The 22,803-nt window shown below is 45.2% G+C and overlaps 2 protein-coding genes and 1 long non-coding RNA gene across 13 annotated transcripts in view; 1 reads left to right on the forward strand and 2 right to left on the reverse strand.

The window, feature by feature from the left end:
* The first annotated feature begins 354 nt into the window (after positions 1 to 354).
* LOC109500638 overlaps positions 355 to 22,803 on the forward strand; it is a 52,659-nt gene continuing 30,210 nt past the window's right edge. Inside the window, exon 1 of the long non-coding RNA XR_006599144.1 lies at positions 355 to 1,721. This is a non-coding gene — a long non-coding RNA (uncharacterized LOC109500638). The remainder of the gene's footprint in view (positions 1,722 to 22,803) is intronic.
* Positions 1,864 to 8,080, reverse strand: FBXL22 (F-box and leucine rich repeat protein 22). The gene is made up of 2 exons (XM_003987085.6): positions 6,284 to 8,080; positions 1,864 to 2,961 (listed from the first exon to the last, which is right to left on the reverse strand). Exons 1-2 carry the CDS (start codon positions 6,616 to 6,618, stop codon positions 2,625 to 2,627), a joined length of 672 nt encoding a protein of 223 aa, XP_003987134.2. The 5' UTR covers positions 6,619 to 8,080; the 3' UTR covers positions 1,864 to 2,624.
* The window catches only part of USP3 (ubiquitin specific peptidase 3), a 103,568-nt gene continuing 90,406 nt past the window's right edge, over positions 9,642 to 22,803 (reverse strand). For all 11 annotated transcript variants that reach the window (XM_045059179.1, XM_023255240.2, XM_023255239.2 and 8 more), the window contains 4 exons: positions 17,173 to 17,291; positions 15,836 to 15,949; positions 15,628 to 15,695; positions 9,642 to 13,392 (listed from right to left, as the gene is read on the reverse strand). In XM_045059179.1, the coding sequence (XP_044915114.1) occupies positions 13,227 to 13,392; positions 15,628 to 15,695; positions 15,836 to 15,949; positions 17,173 to 17,291 (467 nt within the window). In that variant the 3' untranslated portion in view covers positions 9,642 to 13,226. The remainder of the gene's footprint in view (positions 13,393 to 15,627; positions 15,696 to 15,835; positions 15,950 to 17,172; positions 17,292 to 22,803) is intronic.

Here is a 22,803-nt window from a genome sequence, read left to right on the forward strand (position 1 = left end):
TAACCCTCATTTGTAAAAGAGCTGCCATAGGGAGAGGGAAAGGGGGCCTCAGGTTACCCTATTCCAGCTGAACTTGCAGTGACTTCTGCTTTACACACATAATGTCTTAATCCTTAGAAGAGCCCTGCAAGCAAGATTCTCTAGCAATCCCAATCCACAGATTAAAAAGCTGAGGGCCAGGGGCACCCGCCTGGCTCAGTCAGTTAAACGTCCAACTCTTGATTTCGGCTCAGGTCATGGTCTCACAGTTCATGAGATCGAGCCCGAGTAGGACCCTGTGCCAACATCTCAGAGCCTGCTTGGGATTGTCTCTCCCACCCCCCCACCCCCGCCCCTCCCTCGCTCATGCAAGCTGTCTCTCTCTCTCTCTCTCTCTCTCAAAATAAATAAACTTAAAAAAAAAAAAAAAAGGTGAGGTCTGGAGAAGGCTGACTGCTCTCAGTTAGAGGAGAGCCAGAAACTAGGATTCTGTTGTTCCCCAGACTAAACCCCCCAACTCAGGGCAAACAGAACCTGCTGAGAATTCAGGCTTATCAGAGATAATAAAAGCAAAGCCCAGGGTTTAAGTGGTGCTATTTTAAACAAACATTTAACCCCATGGAAGTCTGAGCTTTCTTTAAACATTGTTTGCAGGAGTGGGGGAAAGGCCGGCAAGGCCTCCTCCTAGAGTCCGGAGCTATGGTGGGTAAACTGGAAAATGACCCACCCGGAGGAGTGGGGCCCTCCCATTCCAGAGTAGCTGGCGGCCTGAGGCAGCGGGCTCTCCCTACACAAGGGTGTGAAGGAACTATGCCAGGTGTGGCCTCAGTGCAATTACCCACCTGTTTCTGGGCTAAGCGCTGGCGAGACAAGGGGGCCTGGGCGCAGCTGAGGCCTTTTTGGCAGTCCCTGGAGGGGTTGGGCTGGGCTGGGTTGCTGCTTGCCTGCCCACAGGTTCTGCCTGGAGAAATTTCAGCTCCTGGGAGTCACCTACATGTGTATCATCTCTGCTTGGGGCCCCGGCTCCTGCGGGTAGGTTGGGTGGGGGACCTCCAGCTCTCATTTCCTGTTCACAATAACCTCTGAGGCCCCAACGGCCGCCCACATCCCTATTTCTCTGATCTCCTTTTCTGCTCACCTTTGCTCCTCACTCACTCTGCTCCGGCCACGCTAATCACCGGGCCTCCCCTAACTCACGGGCTCTGCTCTCGGTCTGGAGCCTTGCACCGGCTATTCCCTCCACCTGGAATATTTTCCTGCCAGATGCTGCTTGGCCCCCTCCCTCACTTCTTGTTTCAGATGCTGCCCCTCAGGCTTATATTGATCAACCCCTTTTAAGTAGCTTCCCTCTCCCCAAACCTTCGCCAGCAGTTGCCAGACATCCCCTTCCCTGGTGCTTCCTCCCCACCTTCCGCCACCGTAGCTTTATTGTCTTTTTATATACCAATTACTGTCCCTTCTACTAGAAGGTAAGCTCCGTGAGAATGGAATTTCCTCGCTGGTTCCCCAATATTGGGCAACCGTGAGCAGGGATGGAGAGCCTCTTTCCCAGAAAAGAAACACCTGGCCTCAAGTGCCTAAAGGCCCTAGGTAACCGCTGGTGGTGGGCGGAGCCAGAGCGTGAGCGTCGCCTGCCCGCCGGCCCATGGCTCCCTGCCTTCCTCTCTTAACCCAAGTTTTCACCGTGTACCTGGGACCCGGAGGCTGCTGCCTGGACGAGAGCCTATACTTTGTGGCTAAAGGTGAGACATCAGTGACTAAAGCCCTGAAACTGTTAAGTCAAGGCGTGTGCCCATGTTGAGCAAGTCCAGCATGTAAAAATCTAACTTTGTATCAGCTTCTAACTGGTTTCATTATCAAGAGACTTAACCGGGGCTGCTGCTCTCGTTTTCAAATCTTTACTTAGGGTTTTTCAAACGATTTCTTCTGCCTTTGTGATAAGATAACCATAGAAAATAAGGATATGCTATGTATGAAAGAATCACATCTACCAGCGCATTTTCTAGAATTATGTGTGCGGTCTCTGCTGGGGAAAGGCAAGCGGGCTCGCCCGGCCACCGAGCAAAGGTGCGGGCGACAGGGCCGCGGTGGCGGGTTCGGTGGCTCTCTCCGACTGTGAGTCCCGGGTCCCCCGCTTCTCCCGCCCGCTCGCGCTGCACGGAGACCACGCTCCTGGGAAGCCGGAGCCGCAGACGTAGTGCGGGACGAGAGGCCGGCTGCGGAGGTCGCCCCACCCCCGTTCCCAGGGCGCTTGCGCGATGCCGGAGAGCTCCCTGTGGCCACGCCTCCCCGTGCGGGTATTTCGGCCCCCGCCGGGGATTGTAGTCCTTGCGTGGTGCAGGCCTGTCCCGCTGCTGCAGGCAGTGTGTGGTTGAGGACCTGGGGCAGAAGGGCGTCGGGAAATGTGCTGGTGTTTAGTGAGAACTATCCGAGTGTTTTCCCAGCATCCGGTTAATCTTGCACTCCTGTGCGTAAAACCGTCATTAATGTGAGGTAGGCATTAGTGTCCCGATTTTGCAGACAGGGAAACTGAGCTTCAGAGGTGTGACAACGCTCTGGGAGGTGGAGGGGCTGTGGTTGGAAACCAGGGTTGCTCCTTCCGCCTGGCGGCCCTTGGCCGCGTGTTGTGCCTCGGCGCCGTCTGCCTAGCGCGGCAGTAGCTTACGAAGGGCAGTGCCGGGCGCCCTGGGGAGCTGGTCGGGGATCATCGTCGCGCTGTGCTCGGCTCGCAGCGCCAGGCGCGGGCACGCGGCGCTCAGGCGGCGCAGGCCGGCCGCGCTCACGTTGCGGCAAAAGTCCACGTGCAGGGTCTGCAGCGCGCGCCCGTGCGTCGCCACAGCAGCAAGCGTGCGGTTGGTGACGCGCGCGCAGTTCTCCAGGCGCAGCGCACGCAAGTGCTGGCAGCAGCGCAGTAGGCGCACGAGGCAGTCGTCGGTGACATGGCCGCATCCTGAAAGCGTGACGGACTCGAGGTTGGGGCACCTGCGGAGAGATCGTAGTGACCCCGGGAGGGGCCCGCGGGGTCGCGATTTGCGTCTGCCCTGGGCCGCGCCCGGTCCTGGAGCTCCCAGGCCAGGTTGCCCCCTAACAACGCTGGGACTCTCTGCATATTGTGGGCACGGAAACAGGGAAAGAGACTCAGCAAGTTTAAGGAACTTGGCCTGCGATGCCGCGGCCAGGATCAAAACCAAGGCTTCTGTCCCATTTCCCCTACTTTCTGCCTCTCCATTCCACCAAACTTTAATCTGTGTGGCTTTCAGCCTCGTGAGCCGCCCCTGGTCCTGCTGTAGGTGGACAACTCTGGATGTTATTGGGTTCTCTCCGGACTTGTTTGCTTTGGGGTGAGAGAAGAGATGCTGGGTGACCAATCGAGTCTAGCTTCAAACTTAGGCCTTGATGCTCCTGGGAGGATGGCCAGGTGGGAACAAGGGTTTCCTGTAGGGTGGCTTAGAGACAGGCACGTTCAACCCGTGAATCTGGGGTCGGGACATTTCTTCCAGTATGCCTGGCTCTGGGTTCTAGAGCCCCGGTTTCAGCTCAGTTAACTGAGACAGTTACTGCATGCCCACTGGGATGCCAGCCTAGTAAAGGTCAGGAACCAGAGTGAAGTGGGTATAGTCAAGGGCCACTTCTACACAGTTTGGAGGCTCCTCTGCCCCAACCTAACCAGCACCTGCTGCTGAGAAGAATCTTGAGCAGAAGTTAGATTTGGCTTATTTGCGGTGTGACCTTTGCTAAACCACTCGCTGAGCTTTAGTTTCTTGGGGGAAGTGGGGCAGGCACAGCAGGGAGGGAATAATGCCTACCGGTGGGGTTGTAGTGAAGATTGAGATGGGGGGTGTAAAGAGCCTTAGGGCCTTTTGTAGGCAATTGTAACTCACTTTTTCTGGGAGCACACAGAACCAGACAGCTTTGCAGTCAAGAAGGACCGGTCTCGTGGGCAGGGGCCTTGGCTCCCTGTAGCCAGAAGGAGCTGGCATCTAGACTGGGGCTTTCCCTTTCCCGATAAGCTTCTCCCTTAACCCCCTGACTGTACCAGACTGGGCACCGCCTCATTTCAGGCGCTGAGCCCATTCCACCTCCCCAAGTTCACATGGCTTCTTTAGTCTTCATATCCAATCCTCTGTCTACACCCTGTTGTGTGAATGAGGGCTGAGGTAACTTGCCTGTAACTTATTTGCGCTCTGATCAAGGACAAATGCCTGAGCTGTGCTAGTCCTCCTTATCTGTCAAGCGGGAGAAATTATTACCTTCAGGGTGGTTATGATGATTAGGTGTTTAAGCCACAAAGATGGTGAGTGGTCCCTTTTGTTGTAAGAACCTTTAGAATAATCTTGCTTGTAGGAACAAAACAAAAAGCAGACTCCTTCCCTGTTTTCCCGTCTCTCCCTGCCAATAGCCGATTGCTTAAAGAACCAGATTTGAGGGGCGCCTGGGTGGCGCAGTCGGTTAAGCGTCCGACTTCAGCCAGGTCACGATCTCGCGGTCCGTGAGTTCGAGCCCCGCGTCAGGCTCTGGGCTGATGGCTCAGAGCCTGGCGCCTGTTTCCGATTCTGTGTCTCCCTCTCTCTCTGCCCCTCCCCCGTTCATGCTCTGTCTCTCTCTGTCCCAAAAATAAACGTTGAAAAAAAAAAATTTTTTTTTTAAAAAAAGAACCAGATTTGGTGGATATTAGTATCCACTGTGTGCCAGTGCTACTGTGTCATTTAATCCTCTTAGCCTGTGAGAAAGGTGACTTACCCATTTTAAAGATCAAGAAAGTAGGTTGAGAGAGTGTAAATGTTTGGGCTGGGCTCCCATGGTTGGACAGGAGCAGAGCGGGGAGACTCCGCACGGAACCCTGACCACCAAGCCCTTTGTTCTTTTTGTGTCACTGGGGCCCCTTGCTGCACCCACGTGGTGCCACGAGGGGCCTAATCCGTACCTTGTCAGCTCTCTTACAGCAAGAATGGAACAACTTGAGAGCAGGCGTGACCCTCCCGTATATGTCACTCCAGTCTGATTTCCGGGCCTTGTTAAACCCATCAAGATGGCCTCATCCCGGCAGGGCCTAGCCAAGATGGGCTTTTCTTCCTGCTGCCTTAAAAAAAAGGCAGGGCGGGGCCACCACACTGTTTGCTTTCATTCTTGTCATGCTGCCAGTAAACAGCAGCTTTTAAACCTGGGTGGCAGCAAACTGGCGGAGCCTAGTGTGTTACCAACCAAGAGTGCTCTTCCTCAAAGTCAGGACAGGACTGGTAAATACAGGCTGAGAGAGAGGCTGGCAGCGGAAGTCTGCTTGTGTGGGCTACCTCAGGCAGGAGGGTGAGACCATGGAGGGTTGCCTGTGGCTCAGCCTCTACCCATGGTAGGCTTGACGGATGAGTACAGGATGTATTTGGGACATACTTACATCAGAAAATTAGGGGCAGCCTGGGTGGCTCAGTCAGCTGAGCTTCCGACTGGCTCGGGTCATGATCTCGTGGTTCCTGAGTTCCAGCCCCACCTCGGGCTCTGTGCTCACAGCTCAGAGCCTGGAGCCTGCTTCACATTCTGTGTCTCCCTGTCTCTCAGCCCATCCCCCATTCATGCTCGCTAGCTCGCTCTCTCAAAAAATGAATAAACATTTAAACAAATTAATTTCGTCTAAAATTCAAATTTAACTGGATGTCTTGCATTTTTTTTTTTTTTCCTAAAATCCAGTAATCCTAGGCTATGGGCAAATCACATGATCTCTCAGAGCTTTGATTTGCTCATTTGTAAAAATAGGCCAAAACACCCTTCCCTAGGGGTACAGTGAGATTAGTAAATTTCTAATGAGGAAACCATTCTTCAATACCACCACCCCTCCTCCCCCTGCAGTCTGGCTTGGTTCGACTAACCCAGAGCACCCTTGCTCTCCTTCCTTAGTTGCAGGTCACAAACCTTGGAGTTTGTTTGCTAGGGGAAGAGTGGAGGCAGAAGCTAATAGCTGAGTCTAAGAACCTTTCCCAGGGCCTGACCTTGAAAATAGAGGCCCAGCCAGACCCCCTGAGGTCTTAATGGCTGCCAGGGCGGACAGCTGCCCGAATGCTTCCTCCTTGTGGCAGAAGCAGCTCCAGGACCTGTGAGGCTAAGAGGAGGAGAATCCCCACGACTGTACTCATCATCCTCTGGGGACTGTGCTGTGGACAGGCCGGGACATTCTGCCTTGGGCCTAGTTAGATTCTCCCCCAAATGGAGCTGTCTTGGTCTTGTGGTTTGTTCTTCCCTGTCGCCCAGAAGTCTCCTAGAGCTCTAGAATCCAGACCCCACCAAAGCCAGCTCTGCTCAGGAGGTGGCCTACCTGTCGCACACCTGGAAGAGGAAATCATTGACCAGACTCTCATGCCGGCTGCAGATGGTCCTCTGGAAGGCGCTCTTGAGCCAGTCCTCAATGCTGCACACCTGCACTCGACTAGAGTACCAGCAGATGGAGAGGCTCCTGAGGGCTGGGCTCAGCAGGAAGTTGTCCTTCTTGAGTTCTACGAGGGAGTGAAAGTGCAGCAGGGGCCAGAGTGTGGGGTCCTCAAACACGTCCTGGAGCTGGGGGCAGGTCCTGGCAAGGTTCTTCCTGCTGTCCTTGTCCAGGAAGGAGAAGAGGTGCAGCAGGCACTCCCGGTTGAGCTGGGTGAGATGCATGGCGTGCAGCAGCCACAGTGTGTGGCCGGAGCCCGGGGACCTGCCCTACCTCCTGCTCCTCCTCCCCCGCTCTGGGCTGGTGGACATATATGGTTGAGGAATGGTGTTTATTTTTGGCTAACAACTGGTGCTGAAGCTCTGAGAACGGGGCGGGGGGGAAGCCAAGATCCAGACATACGTGTAGCAGTCTGTGGTTCGGCTTATGTTCAGAGGAATTGAAAATCCTGGCAGAAAAGCAGGCTATTGAAGTTAAATAGCTTCCTTAAAAGGGATTTCTTTCCCTTTTAGCTGACAGTGGTGCTTAGCAGAGAGCTCTCTTGGCTCTTCCCAAGGCACTTTCATTGGAGGGTGGACGGCCAGACCACCTGTCTAGGCCTGCAGTCTCCGCTCATTGGGAGAGACCCTAATTATAAATTGTATGTTTTCATTTTCTAGTGTATCAATAGGAGTCTTCTGTTTGACTTAGTAGGAAGCAGCCTGTTGTCTAGAGAGCTAAGGGTGACAGTTCTCTGTGCAGAGGGGGAAGGTGAAGCCATGGGTAATGCCCCCTTTCCTGTGAGTTTTGCAGGCCAGGCTGGACCACCTTCAAATCCTGCTACCCTCCACCAGGCGACTGGACTGCCTTGGCCTCCCAGCTGGCTGTTTTTACCTTGAGTTGTTTTGCAAAGCTTCCCCTCAAGTAGCTTAGCTGTCAAGGTTCTTCTGTGTGTATTTGTGGAACCTGTTAAGCTTCAGTTTACTTGGCTTTACATCTTACTATTTTTCTGGCTAAGAGCCCTGCTGTATCTCGTCTGTATTTCCCAAAATGTCAGGATGGATGAGGTAGCTCTTAGTACAAAACTGCCTGAAACAATTCTAAGTATTTTAGCCTAAGCTTGCCCTTTAAGCCAGCCACACACCATCCTCTTTGTGAATGCCTTCATAACCGGGCCCCTGAGCCTAGGCAGGCTGCCTGGAGGCATCATCCCTTAAGTTCTCCTTTCCTGATGTAATTTAGATTTCTCAGTACGTGGATCTATTTTCTAATACTCCACTCGCACTCCCATCCCGGATTCTACCATCCTGGATCCTACTGTATTCTGCTATTGTGAATTACCGGCATTGTATGCCCCTGTTAGTTTGTTTGGGGGAAGAGGCCAAAGGCTGCATGCTGCCTCATGGGGCATGGACCAGATATTTCTCTGCTCCAGGGAACACCATCCAAGTAAGTTAGCTTTGTTCATTCTCCCATTTGATTGGAATTGGACATAAGGGGACACTAGGTGTCCAGTTGTGTGGCTATAATGCAGATGAATGCAGACTAAGGCTTAGTCATTCCTGGTGCAGCTTTGCCTTTGAAATAAGCATGATGCAGGGGCGCCTGGGTGGCTCAGTCAGTTGACTGTCTGACTTTGGCTCAGGTCATGATCTCGCAGTTTATGAGTTCGAGCCCTGCACTAGGCTCGCTGCTGTTGGCACAGAGCCCACTTCAGATCCTCTGTCCCCTTCTCTCTGCCCCCCCCCCACCGGAGCCCACCACTCTCTCTGGGAAATAAACCCCAAACAAAACAAACCATAATTCAGCTAAGGAAACCTCTGAGACACCAGACTTAGCGGTCCCGTGTGCTTGGTTACCCCAGCACAGCCAAGGCGAAGTGGAAGGGGTGGGTGACTTTTCTTAAAAACATACACCAAGAGACAGCTAAAAGAAGCATTTCTCAAGGAAAGGGTCACTAGTCACAGCTAATGTTCCAGACTAACCATTTTAATGGTTCACAAGTACAGCTGACAGCCACGGCCCCTCTTTGGCTCTGGTTGCACTTAACCTGTCTAACGGTATGCTCGGCTGGGTTTTAACAGAAAGCCTTACGATCTCCACTTTCCCTCCCAGTTCCTTTCCGAACCAGTACTCTTCAGAGGGCTGACCTCTTAGAAATAGGTGGTTCTTTGAACTTCTTAAAAGGTTGGCCACTGGCAAGTCCTTGTGGTCTGTTGTGGCGTCCACAGAGTCCTGCGGCCCTGCTGGAACAGTTCCAGGCTGGCAGGGCCAACGTTCAGAGCCTGGGGGAGGGGAGGAATATGCCGGAACAGGGGGTGGGCCCATGGAGGCAGGCGCACCTGCAGGGAGGGTCTGGACCGCCAGGGTGCTGTTGACAACTACTGCTCCCAGTTGGCCTGTAAGCCTCTGACCAGCACAGCTGCCTATGGGAGCTGGAGGCAAAACCATGTGTGCTTCCAGCACCTCTGTCTCCAAAGGTGGAAGACTGACAGGAGCAGGCCAATAAGTAAGAGGGAAAAAGGAGGGATGTGGACAGGGGAGAGGGGGATGGTTCTTGTGTTTTCATTCTCCAGGGACCATGGGGGCAGAGGGATCGTGTATATATATATATATAGGAGCTTACTGAAAACCAGAATGTTTATTTTATTTTATTTTTCAACGTTTATTTATTTTTGGGACAGAGAGAGACAGAGCTTGAACGGGGGAGGGGCAGAGAGAGGGAGACACAGAATCGGAAACAGGCTCCAGGCTCCGAGCCATCAGCCCAGAGCCTGATGCGGGGCTCGAACTCCCGGACCGCGAGATCGTGACCTGGCTGAAGTCGGACGCTTAACCGACTGCGCCACCCAGGCGCCCCAGAATGTTTATTTCTTAACAGTGGCACTTTACTTGCCGGTCTTACTTTATTTAAAAGGTGACCAAGAAACATCCTTTGCTCAGAGCCCAAAAGCCAGTTCCTCAGGGTGGGGTCTAGCTCTGAAGGAGGCAAGCAGACGGCACCTGGTAAGACGAGCTGTGCCAGGAGAGGCGGCTCTGGTGCACACGGGCTGCTCCTCCAGCACCTGACGGCAGGTGCCAGGGTGTCCCTTCCCGCCACTACCTGTCCCTGCAAGTCACTCCATCCCGGCCTCTGTACTCTGGCGGCCCCAGATAGGGAGGGTTGAGAAGCAAACTGCTGACTGACTGACAAGGCCCATGGCTGGAGCAAGTGCACCATTACTTCCTTGGCTCCCATGAAAGGGGCTCAGAAATAATAGCCAAGAGGAAAGAGACCAGAAATTTAATGATACGTTCATCCATAAAACAGTTCAGGTTGGTGAAGCAGAAAAGGGATGTGATTACAACATAAATGAAATTAGTCACTTGCACAGTTAATCCTCTCGCATCACACAAACGAGGCTTTCGCGGCAAACGGTCACATCAGACACAACCAGCACCGGCGGAGGGCAGGGCGCTCTGGAGTCCATCATGCTCAGACCCGCGAGGCGATGAGGAGACCTTGCCCTCCAGCATGACCCACCACGTGGCTGCCTCTTCCTGCACCACAGCCCGTTCCTGTGGCTACACCCCAGTCCCCTGGGACCGGTGCCCTGGCCGCAGAAACAGACTGCTCACGAGCCTTTTCAGGGCCTGAGTGAAGAGGCCACTTGAGCCACAGGGTACATGAGGGAGTTCAGGGGACGCTGGGGGCCGAAGTGGGAGAAGCGTATCTAAATAGACTTATGTACACTAAACCAATGAAAGAGGTTTGGCTGTTAAGAAATAAAGATGTCCCCAACTGCAGAACCAAGCTGCTGAGTAGGTTCCCCAGGTGAGATACACATTTAACACTTGACCGGGGCCTGTACACTTCACTGGTTTAATTCTATTACATTTGTCATCACTAGACACTGAGTAGAATACAGTGGATAAGCAAAGGTTTCTCCACCATGGAGAGAGATTTGTGTTGCCACAAACTGTTTCTATCACCCACCTGTGTGGGAGGACTTCTGAGGAAGTTTTCTTGTTCCAGGGGAGAGGTGTGACAGCATGAGGCACCGCCTCAGCATAAGCTCTCTGCGCGAGAAGCCACACACACACAGACGACATGGCACAAGGGGAAAGCCCTGAAGAGCACACAAAGATCAGCTTTTAAAATAGGTGTGATAAGGCTACACAGTTAAATTTTGTAAATACGAATAGGCACATTTACATCACTGGTGTTCAAATGCACAGTTCAAATGGATCCAATCACTTTTCCAAACAGCCTTCCTTCATAACACCATTCAAACATTCTGCTTAAGTAAAATCAAGCACTAAAAATACTCTCAAAATTCAAAGAGGAAATGTGTCCATCTCTTAAGCCAGTGATGTTACCTGTCTAAGGACCACCTTCCCCCAGCAAAGTAGTCTGGCTGTCCCTAAGTTCCTTTTGGTACGAAAAGACAGTTTTTCTCCACCCACATCAACACTGCCCAAGGCTTTATTGTTGAAGTCATAGCAGCTGCCCATTAAGAGGGAATAATCTAAGTGCAAATGTTAGAAGTCACAGCTATATACCATCTCAGTAAAAGAGCCTGAATTCATAGGAGATACTGAACCAAAATCAAAGAAGATGCACATTCCAAGTTCAATTACATGCGGTGTTAATATATTAATAGGTCAAATTATGTGAAACTTTCACTTTTGTAGATCAAAAAAGCAAATACCACAAACTTCCTATGGTTCAACCTAATGTAATTTAGAAGTGTAAACTATTTAAAATATATGTTGCCCTCTTAATTATCTTCCTAGACTCTGTTTCTAAGGTGTCAGACCTAAACATAAAGGCAAAGCTTTTTTCTCTGGAGTGAAAATTTAGACCACTGCTATCTAAGAGAACTGCCCTAGACCTAAGCAGTCCTATGCCACACATGGCTGCTGAGCACTTGGAATGTGGTTTGTGTGACCAAAGAAGTGAGTTTGAAATTTAATTGAAAAAAATATATAATGTTTATTTTTGAGGGGGGGGGGGATGGGAGGGGCAGAGACAGAGGGAGTCACAGAATCCGAAGCAGGCTCCAGGCTCTGAGCTGTCAGCACAGAATCTAATGTGGGGCTCGAACTCAGGAACCAAGAGATCATGACCTGAGCCAAAGTTGAACATTTAACCTTCTGAGCCACCCACGCGCCCCTAAATTTAATTTTAATTAAAATTTAACCACATAGAACTGGTGACCACCATAGTGGATAGTACAAGTTTAGACACAATTGCAGTTTTCTGCTGGCCATGTTAAAGTGTTGAGCAGCTGATTTTTGCTCTGAGAGAATAGGAGATAGACCTAGCTAATAACTGAAATGGAGCCACATCTTCTCTTGCGACTTCAAATATCCACCCTGAGGACAGCTGTTAGACTTTATTTTACATTCATGCACTTAAAACTTGACAGTTTTTTCTTTGAATAGAAAAAAACAAGATTACCAAAAAGTCTGGTAGGTTGGCTTAATATGAAATACATTCTGCCCCTTGTGACTTGTAGACACTTGAGAAGAAAATAAAGGCTGGAATGAGAGATGAACCTGAAAACAGTGCCTAGTCCTAAGGTGCAACCCTCTCTGGGAGTCCCCTTCTCTGATTCCTTCATCAGTGCTGCCACTGCCCCCCACCCCACCCCCAAATCAACAAACTAACCTGGAACACTTGCAGAAATCACAATTACCTTTCTTAGATGGAATTCTGGTTCCAAATTTCAATTTGAGTTAAATCTTAATGGAGCCTGTACCTATGTTTCTTGAACACAGTTTTAAAACCAAGACTGCTAAACTCAAGAATAGAAACTCTGTTCACAGTGAGAATATTTTCAGCTTGCTCTGCTATCAGGATAGGCCAGTGGGAGTTGTTAACACCCAAAGTAGCAAAGACTCAAATTTCCTTCTGGGAAGTGTAGGTGATGGTCAAATCAGCTCTGGAGGTCAGCATCTCAACTTGAGATGGCCAAGCAAGAAATAAGGCAAAAGTGGATAGGTAGTTCCTTCCATCCAGCACCACAGACAGTGGGGGAACTAGAGTCTGGTTCTAAAGGCAAACAAGCTGTGGTCTCCTCACCTGACAGTATCTATACCGTGTAGCTGAGTCACAGACATTTTTAAACACTAAATGTATCTGGTCTTATCTGGACTTTTCTGTACTCTTCTCTCCATGAAAACACACGCAAGCAAAAAAATAACCCCGAAACAAAATAAAACTTCAAAGGACTAATTCTTGAATTTGCAGTACAGGTACAAGTGATCCAACAAATTTATTTAATCAGTGCTGATAAGCAGCAGCCTTGAGAGATACCAAGAGCAGCAATCACCTGGTCTACTTAATGATGCTCTCCCAGTTACCTCTTACAATCGAAAAGAACGATTACTGACAGTCACTGAAATCTTGTGGGCCACAAATGATGTGCGCACATGATCCTGGATTTCGAGTCCACCTGATCTCCCATTACAGCTGTGAAAGGCAGCAGGCAGTTCTGCTCTTCGCAATCAGGAACATATCTTGCTTTCAGCATGTGACAGTAACAAAGCATTGATGTAAATGTGCCTCAAAGTGAGAATTGAAAACATTAATATAAAAAAAGTCAAATAGAACTAAGTTCTTGAAACTACATATAAAAACAATTATTACAACTAAAGCAGCAAATCAAAGTATCTGCTGAGGTTTTCTGGTAGAACTAAAAAAAAATTAGTTGGTGCCCATGTTTAATATGTCACTACCATTGACAAAACTAAACCAAAAATAGGAAATTGAAAAGTGCATAATGAAATTAAATCTCGGATCAAGTATTTATGGAAAACTGGAAATGTTTGTCCGGTATAGTTGACAAATGATGATTTAAAGGAGGTATTAAAGTTTATCTGATCCAGCTTTGGCCTGGCGTTCCACATAAAAAAGGATGTAGGCCTTTGCCTTCACAACGGTGTCTTCATCAGTCAGCGTTACAGTACTGTCATTGAAATGGAACCAGCGACCTTCATGAGTTGCATATGCTGTGTAATGTCCAGAACCGACCCTATAAGGAAACGTAAAAAAAAAATGAAAGGACTACAGAAATAACAGAAGGATCTGCGCAATCATATAATCTGTTAGATATGCAATAAATTATAAATACTGTAATAAAGAATAAGCCCTAGGGACTTGTGGTTTAAGATGGCGGACTAAACTCATGTGTATGTTCCTCAAAACTCAAGGAAGTAACAATGAATGTGCAGGCATTGGAAATAGAGGGAAGAGGGCCATTGAATGAGCAGGAACTGAATGTTTTACATCACCTAAAAGCAGTGTTTACATAGCACTGGGTTAATGGAAACACCAAAGGGGCCAAGGAGCTCAACCTAACAAGCATGGGTCTAGGCTTATGGACACATGGAAAAGTGAGGAACAGATTTCCATCACAGCCTTGGAAAAAACCTGAGCTTAAGAAAGTAATCTGCTTCCAGGAAAGGGCTTTTCTCTTTCAGCATGACCCACCCACTCAGCCATACAGTCAGCCCTATAGTCAGCCCTCCCAGGTGAGAGAAAAGCCTCAGGTAGAACAGACACTTTTAATAAATGCTAGAGAAACCCTTACCATTTATCAATAATAATCTCATCATCTATTAGGATTCTAAATAGCCCCAAATCATCAAACCCTTGGGGGGGCAGCGGTGGGGACATAGCATGAAAGAAAAGTACTGGGAAGAACAAGCAATTAACCACTAACAAATTTAATGCAGAAAACCAAAGAGCTTTAAAAATTCTTATGAATACCAATGGTTTAAAAAAGATAGCGCAACCATAAAACAAAAACGTTTGTTAGGAAAAGGAGTTACCAGAAAAATGGGATTGCCATGGTATTAAAAATGACATCTTCAATTTGGGTACAGATGAAATCCAAATTGGTGATTTGGAAAAATAGGCCAGGGCAGTCTTAAGAAACAGAGATGGAAATCATTAAACAACGGTTAAAATGTGGAAAAGAACCAGAAAATTCACTATATAATAGTCACCCCTTGTCCTCAGTTTCCCTTTCCACGGTTCAGTTTACCACAGTCAGCTGCGGTCCAAGAGATGATGCTTTCTAATATATTGTCCAAAGGTCAAGAGAAACCTAACACTGTCACAATTATAATTAATATTATAATTGTTTACAAATTAAGCTATCATAGGTATGTCTGTATGTACATGAAAAAATAAAGTATATATATAGGATTTGTTACTATGATTGTAAGCATCCACTTGGGAGTCTTGGAACGTATCTTTGCAGATACGGAGGGATTGCCACACACGTAACAGGGAGAGAATGGGGTGGAACAAACAATATTTCCATGAGCTGAGGACACCAAAGAGTGTCCCTATCAACTACTAAGCCAGGAATACATCTACTATAATTTCTTAAATCCGAAGAGAGAGGATCCTACAACCTTCCAGTAAGTAAAAAAAGGTTGCCTATAAAGAGATGAGAATCAGACCTGTAGTGGACTTGGCCCTGGAATGATGAAGTCAAGGGAGCAATGTCTACAAAGTTCTGAGGGAAAAGGGTTCTCAACACGGATAGGGGTTTGTCCATGTTTAAAAGTAAAATAGCCATTCTCAAGGAATCAGAAAGCATAAACTAATAACAAAATTACCAGAAAAAAATTATTCAATAAAATAAAAAAATCTTTAAACAGATGATATGAAGTAAGTTACTCCAAATAATTTCCCATTTTCCCCCAATTTAAAAGTCAAATGGCAAAGGAAATAAACAACTTTGGAGTAAAGCCTGCTGAGGATTTTGTGGACAAATAGGTTCTCAATGCTGAGCTCAAATGAACCCTTCTCCATTTTGCTTTCATGTGCCTTTTCTTCTAACTTCACAACATCCTCTCCAGAACATTCTTTGACACCACGACTGAAAGAAAGTTCTACCTCACCTGTGTTATGTATCTGAAACCATTTTTAAGGAGTTGACGGAGAATGATCAAGAGTGGTGCAAAATTGCAGGTCTTCGCTGTGCTTTTTATTTACTTTTTTTAGCGTTTACTTATTTTTTGAGACAGAGACAGAGTGTGAGTGGGGAAGGGGCAGAGAGAAAGGGAGACACAGAATCAGAAGCAGGCTCCAGGCTCTGAGCTATCAGCATACACCCTGACGCGGGGCTCGAACCCACAAACTGTGAGATCATGACCTGAGCTGAGGCTGGAAGCTTAACTGACTGAGCCACCAAGGTGCCCCTTTGCTGTGCTTTTCGAAAACCAACCATAAGAAAAGCCACTGACACACTTACCCAGAACCATGGTGCACCACCACAGCAGCAAGGTCATACAGGCAGCTCTCCGGGCCACTGTTCTCAGGCTATAGAACAAGGGAGAAGACATCCAGGACTGAGTTAGGAGCAGGGGTCAATGACACCCTAGCTCCTATCAATGTGAAGACTTAATTTTACTGAAAAGCCATCTTAGCACCTCCTAGCAAAGGTAATTAATTTACCATACCTCTAGTAAGTAGCATTTCATGTCTAGGCCTCTCAATGGAAATTCTACATAGGTATCAACTTTGTTTCTTAAATATGCAGTCCAGTGAAATCGTTTCAGATGTAAGCATAGTACCTGGATGAGAGATAAGGACAAAGATTGTAAAAAAAACCAAAAACACGTAATTTCCCTTTCAGTAAAATTAGCTACTTGGTACTAATACCTCTCAGTAATATTTTAGGTGGCCTATCAGTTCTTTTTTTTTTTTTTTGAACCTTGATAGTACTTTCTTCCACATACCTTATTATGATATTGTGATTTATAATAAATATAACACCTGAAATTAATACAACACTGTAGTTAACTGACTGGAAATAAAAACTAGAAAATATATATGCTAAGGGTTTAGGAGCTGTATGGAAAGGAGGTTAAGACCTAATATGCACATATATATATTATATACATATATATATATTATATATATACACTATGTATTTTCTAAAATAATTATATATACTTTATATAATGTTATATATTTAACTAGACTTATATAGTATATATATTATATATGTATTTCCACACAGCTCCTAAACTGTTAGAATTTCCAAAGGGATGGCCATATAGGTGTCTTTGTTATGCCAATAAGGTAACTTGTTGACTGACTCAAAGGATCGGGCGTGGTTGCCAGGGGTCCAACCATGTGATTACAGAATTGGAACTTTCAGTCTCCCCAACCCAACTCTCCAGGTAGGGCAGAGGGGCTGAAAGTTGAACAACTGCCAACAGCCAATGACTTAATCAGCCATGCCTATGTAATGAAGGCTCCATAAAAATCCTAAAGGAGAGGTTTGGAGAGCTTCCAGATGGGGAACCAGAACACTTCAAAGTGCTACTGTGCCAGGCCCAAACTCCACAAGGACAGAAGCTCCTCTGTTCAAGACCCTGCCCTATGCATCTCCTCATATACATGTCTAGACTGTTGGGCAGAAGCATAAAGTAACAAGATGCATTTGCTGGGCTTCTGAAGCAGAGGTAGTCTTATGGAACGGAGCCCTGAACCTGTGGAATCTGATCACTATCACCGGCTTTGACAGTGTCAGAGTTGCACTGAATTGTAGGACACCCAGCTGGCTGCTTAGCAGTGGTGTGATAGGAAACCATCCTCTCCACATACTGGAAATTGTGATCAGGACACATTAATTATACATTCTCAAAGGGTTTATTTACCTCTTGCTGAAAACTCTAGAGACCAATATAGAATAGATCACATAGGCTAAAGTTACAAAAATAATTTGTCTTCTCATCAATCATAAACATTTTTCCCCTCAAAATTGCATAATTTGAAACTCCATGCTTACCTTGGGTAGTTTCTGAATCCAAAACTTTTTAGTGGATTTTTGTTTCTTTTTGCATTTGTGGCACATATATAACTCTGTCTCATCGAGTTCTTCTAAGTCAGTAAAACTGCGAAGACAATCTAAAACCAAATTGATTTTGGCGACATTAAAACAGAAAGCCTTCTATAGAGACAGTGTGCTGTAGAAAACAGACTGAACTTTGAAGCTGGACAACTATGGCTCAAATCTCAGCTTTATTAGCTTTGTGACCTTGGAAAAGTTAGCCTTTCTTGGTTGCAAAATGGATACCAAAAAACCCCAAACAAACCCACTTTGAAGAACTGCTGTGAGGAAAATAACGTGTGAAGTTCCTGGCCATCGTGTCTGACATCTGGTAGTGATCAGTTAATGACAGGTGATACGGTTATTGGGTTTGTTGCTTTTAATGAAGAATTAGTCTGGATCATTTTGATGAAAATGGTTTCCTTAAATCCACGTTTGAGCAGCAACTTTCTCTCAATGTCTTACATTATAGTTGGACAAAGTCAGATCCAACATTTTCAGTCGTAACTTACTTAAAAACATGGATTGCAGGAAACGACATTAATGACCTTCCTACTATACCTCCAGTGAATCCTTTGTTCCAGGCTCTACTCTGAATCCACTAGACAAACCACAGATAGTTGTTTTTTTTTCTTTTAAAGGTTTAACTGTGTAATCTGGGGTTTGGCGTACTGCAGCCCCAAGCCAAATCCAGCTAGTTGGTTTTGTAAATAAAGTTTTCTTGGAACACAGACACACCCACTCATTTATATATCATCTGTAACTGCTTGTACACTTAACAGCAGAGCTAAGTAGTTGGGATGCAGAACTTCTGTGCAATAATGCCTAACATATTTATATCTGGCCTTTTATAGGAAAAGTTTGCCAACTCCTATTGTAATCAGTAAGGTATGTGTTGTTCTGTAGAGAAATAATATTCTTTTTAGAGAAGAATATGAATGCCTGTACCCAGCCCTCAGGTAAAAAAAATGGATTCTCTCTAGTACTGGAGGAGCCAGACTTTATGTATATATACGGCTTCCCCTAGAGTTCTGCAGTGAACGACCTAAACGGCCACGTGTGGGAGCCCTGCTAGGAGTTTCCTGTATCTTCCTACTCACAAACCCCGTATTTCCCCCTAGAAATAGCTATCATCCTGAATTCTGTACTGTCTTTTTGCTTGCCTCTCTAGACCACATATATGCACATATGCATCTTTAAACAATATAATGTTTGAAAAGTTGGGTAGCAAGCACAAACCTATCTATATAAGGAAAAGGGACACTGGTCTCTGTACTCAAGAGTTTTCAGGTCATAGTCCATGCTGGCTTCCATGAGACAGTATAAGGAAGAGCCTGGGAGTGCACGGGCCAATGTGTGGAAAAGGGGACCATGCATTCTTTGTGGGATTTTTTTGAGGTATAACTGGCACATATTATTTTCAGCTGCACAACATAATTCAATATTTGTACTGTGAAATGATCACAATAAGTCTAATTAATATCCATCACCATACGTAACATAGTTTAATTTTTTTTCCTGTGGTGAGAACTTCTGATTTCTCTTAGCAACTTTTAAACATACAATACAGTATTATTAACTGTAGTCAACATGCTCAAATTGTATCCCAATGACTTACTAACTGCAAGTTTCTACTTTTTGATCCCCTTCACCCATTTTGCCCACCCCCCATCCCTCACCTCTGGTAACTACCAATTTCTTTTCAGTTATCTATGAGCTTGGATTTTTTGTTGTTGGTTTGGTTTGTTGTGTTTTTTTGTTTTTGTTTTTGTTTGTTTTTTTTTTAGATTTCACATAGAAGTGAGATCATAAGGTATTTGTCTTTCTCTGACTTGTTTAACTTAGCATAATGCCCTTGAGTTCCATCCATGTTGTTGTAAATGGCAAGCAAGATTTCATTCTTTATGGCTGAAATATTCCATTGTATAAATATGTTGTCTTTATCCATTCATGTAACAGTTGCTTCTATATCTTGATTATTATAAATAATGCTGCAGTGAACATGGGGATCATTTATATCTTTTCAAGTTAGTATATTCATTTTCTTTGGGAAAATACCCAGAAGTGGAATTGCTGTGTCATCTGGTAGTTCTACTTTAATTTTTTGAGGAACCTCCATACTGTTTTCCATAGTGGCTACACCAGTGCACATTTTGACCAGAGTGTACTCCACATCTCTGCCGACACGTTATTTCTTATATTTTTGATAACAGCCATTCTGACAGTTGTGAGGTGATACTTCATTGTGGTTTCCATCTGCATTTCTCTGATTATTAGTGACGTAGAGCATCTTTTCATATAGCTGTTGGCCATCTGTTATCTTTGGAAAAATGTCTATTAGGATCTTCTGCCCATTTTTTAAATGGAACTGGTTGTTGTTTTGTTGTTGTTTTGCTATTGAATTATATGAGTTCTTTATATATTCTGGATATTAACCCCTTACCAAATATTATTTGCAAACATTTTCTCCCATTCAGTAGGTTGCCTTCTTATCTTATTTCCTTTACTGTCCAGAAGCTTTTTGGTTTGAAGTTATTCCTCTTCTTCTAAGTAGGCTTCAAGCCCAGTGTGGAGCCCAATGCAGGGCTTGAACTCATGACCCTGAGATGAAGACCTAAGATAAGATCGAGACTCAAATGCTTAACCATCCGAGCCACCTGGGCACCTCTGAAGTAATCCCTCTTACTTATTTTTCCTTTTGTTGCCTTTGCTTATGGAGACAGATTCAAAAAGTCACTGCCAAGACCTATGTCAAGAAACTTACCTCCTATGTTTTCTTCTAGGATCTTCATGGTTTCAGGTCCTAGGCTCCAGTCTTCAAACCATTTTGAGTTAAAAAAAAGTAGTCCACTTTCACTCTTTTGCATGTGACTGTCCAGTTTTCCCAACATCATTTATTGAAGAGACCATCCTTTCCCTTGTATATTCTTGGCTCCTTTGTTGTAAACTGACCATGTATGTATGGACTTATTTTTGGATTCTCTATTCTGTCCCACTGATAAATATGTCTGTTTCTATGCCAAAACCATACTGTTTTGATCTGCTATAGTTTTGTAATTTAGTTTAAAAGCAAGGAGTGTGGGGCACCTGGGTGGCTCAGTTGGTTGAGCATATGACTCTTGGTTTCAGCTCAAGTCATGATATCATAGTTTGTGAGTTTGAGCCCCGCATCGGGCTCCATGATGGCACTGTGGAGCCTGCTTGGGATTCTCCTGCTCTCCCACTCTGTCTGTCAAAACAAATGACTAAACCTAAAAAAAAAAAAAAAAAAAAAAAAATCAAGGGGTGTGATGCCTCCTTCTTCTTTCTCAGAATTTCTTTGGCTATCTGGGGTCTTTTGTGGTTCCACACAAATCTTAGGATTATTTATTCTACTGTGAAAAATACCATTGGAATTTTTATGGGGGTTGCAGTGAATCTGGGGATTGCTTAGGGTAATATGAACACTTTAACAACATTAATTATCCCAATCCATGGGCATGGTATATCTTTCCATTTATTTGTATCCTTTAATTTCTTTCTTCATTCTTACAGTTTTCATTGTACAGGTCTTTTACCTCAGTTAAATTTATTCTTAGGTATTCTTTCTGATGCAACTGTAAAGGGACTATTTTATCTTTCTGACAGTTCATTATTAGTGTATAAAGTGCAATAGTTTTTTGCTATAATGATTTTGATGCTAAAACTTGAATATGCTTTTTGGTGGAATCTTAAGGGTTTTTCTATATATAATTCTGTGTCATCTTTGAAATAGGATGCCTTTTTTTTCCCTTGCCTAATTGCTCTGGTGAGGATTTTCAATACTATATTGAATAGAAGTGGTGAAAATGGACATCCCTGTTTTATTCTCTGCTCTGGGGAAAGGCTTGCAGCTTTCACCATTCAGTATTAGGTTAGGCTGTGGGCTTGTCCTATATGGCCTTTACTATGTTGAGGAAAGTACCCTCTATATCCACTTTAAGAATTTTTATCATAAATGGGTGTTGAATTTTGCCAAATGCTTTTTATGCATCTACTGAGATAACCATAGAATTGTTATCCTTCATTTTGTAATGTGTTGTATAACACTGACTACCTTGCAGATGTTAAGCCTTCCCTGCATCCCTGGAACAAATCCTACCTGATTATGGTATATGAACCTTTAGTGTACAGTTGACCCTTGAACAACACAGAGATTCAGGGCATTGATCCCCTGTGCAGCTGAAAATCCATGTATTAAAAAAAAATCCATATATGGCTTTTGACTCCCTCAAAACTTAACTACTGATAGGCTATTGTTAACCAGAATCCTAATAACACAATTGACACATATTTTGTATGTTATATATATCATATATGATACTCTTACAGTAAAGTAAGAAAAAGGAAAATGTTATTTTAAAAAATCACAAGGAAGGGGCTCCTGGGCTTGTTAAGTGTCCAACTTTTGATTTCAGCTCAGGTCATGATCTTAGGGTTTGTGGGATCAAGCCCCATGATGGGCTCTGTGCTAACAGGAAGGAGCCTGCTTGGAATTCTCTCTCTCCCTCTCTCTGCCCCTCCCCCACTTGGACGCACATGCTTGGTCTCTCAAAATAAATAAGCTTTAAAAATAATCACAAGGAAGAGAAAATACGTTTATAGTACTATACTGTATTAATTGAAACAATTCACATATAAGCGGACCTGTGTAGTTCAAACCCATGTTATTCCAGGGTCAACAGTATTGTTGAATTCACTTTTTTAATGATTTGTTGAAGATTTCTGCACCTATGTTAATCAGGAACATCAGCTTTTCTTATGGTGCCCTTGTCTTTGGTATCAAGGCCATTGTAACATGGCCTTGTAAAATGAATTTAAAAGTGTTCTCTCCTTGGGGCGACAGGGCAGCTCAATCACTTAAGCATCTGACTTTGGGTTTCAGCTCAGGTCATGATCTCATGGTTCGAATATTCAAGCCCCGCATTGGGCTCTGTGCTGAAGGCATGGAGACTGCTTAGGATTCTGTCTCCCTCTCTCTGCTCCTCTCCTGCTTGCTCTATTGCTCTGTCTCAAAAACAAATAAACATTAAAAAAAAGTGTTCTTTCATTTTCTATTGTTTGGAAAAGTTGGAGAAGGATTGGTATGAATTCTCTAAATGTTCAAAAGAATTCATCACTGAAGTTGTATATAGTTCCTGGCTTCTGTCTGTTGGGAGTTTCTCAATTACTGATTCAATCTCCTTACTAGTAATGTCTGTTCACATTTTCTGTTTCTTCATAGTTCAGTCTTGGTAGGTTGTAGGTTTCTAGGAATTTTTCCAGTTCTTCTAGGTTGTCCAGTGTGTGTAACTGTTCGTAATAGTCTCTTAGGATCCTTTGCATTTCTGTGGTATCAGCTGTAAGGTCTCCTCTTTCCTTTCAGATTTTGAGTCCTGTCTTTGTCTCCATGAGTCTGGCAAAAGGTCGGTCAATTTTATATTTTCAAAGAACCAGCTATTTCATTGATTTTTTTCTATTGTCTAAAGTCTCATCTATTTCCTCTCCAATCTCTGTTATTTCCTTCCTTCTACTAACTTGGGTCTTTGTTCTTTTTCTCATTCCTTTAAGTGTAAAGTTATTTTGTTTATT

Source organism: Felis catus, chromosome B3 (assembly GCF_018350175.1).
Source record: "Felis catus isolate Fca126 chromosome B3, F.catus_Fca126_mat1.0, whole genome shotgun sequence".
NCBI lineage: Eukaryota > Metazoa > Chordata > Mammalia > Carnivora > Felidae > Felis > Felis catus.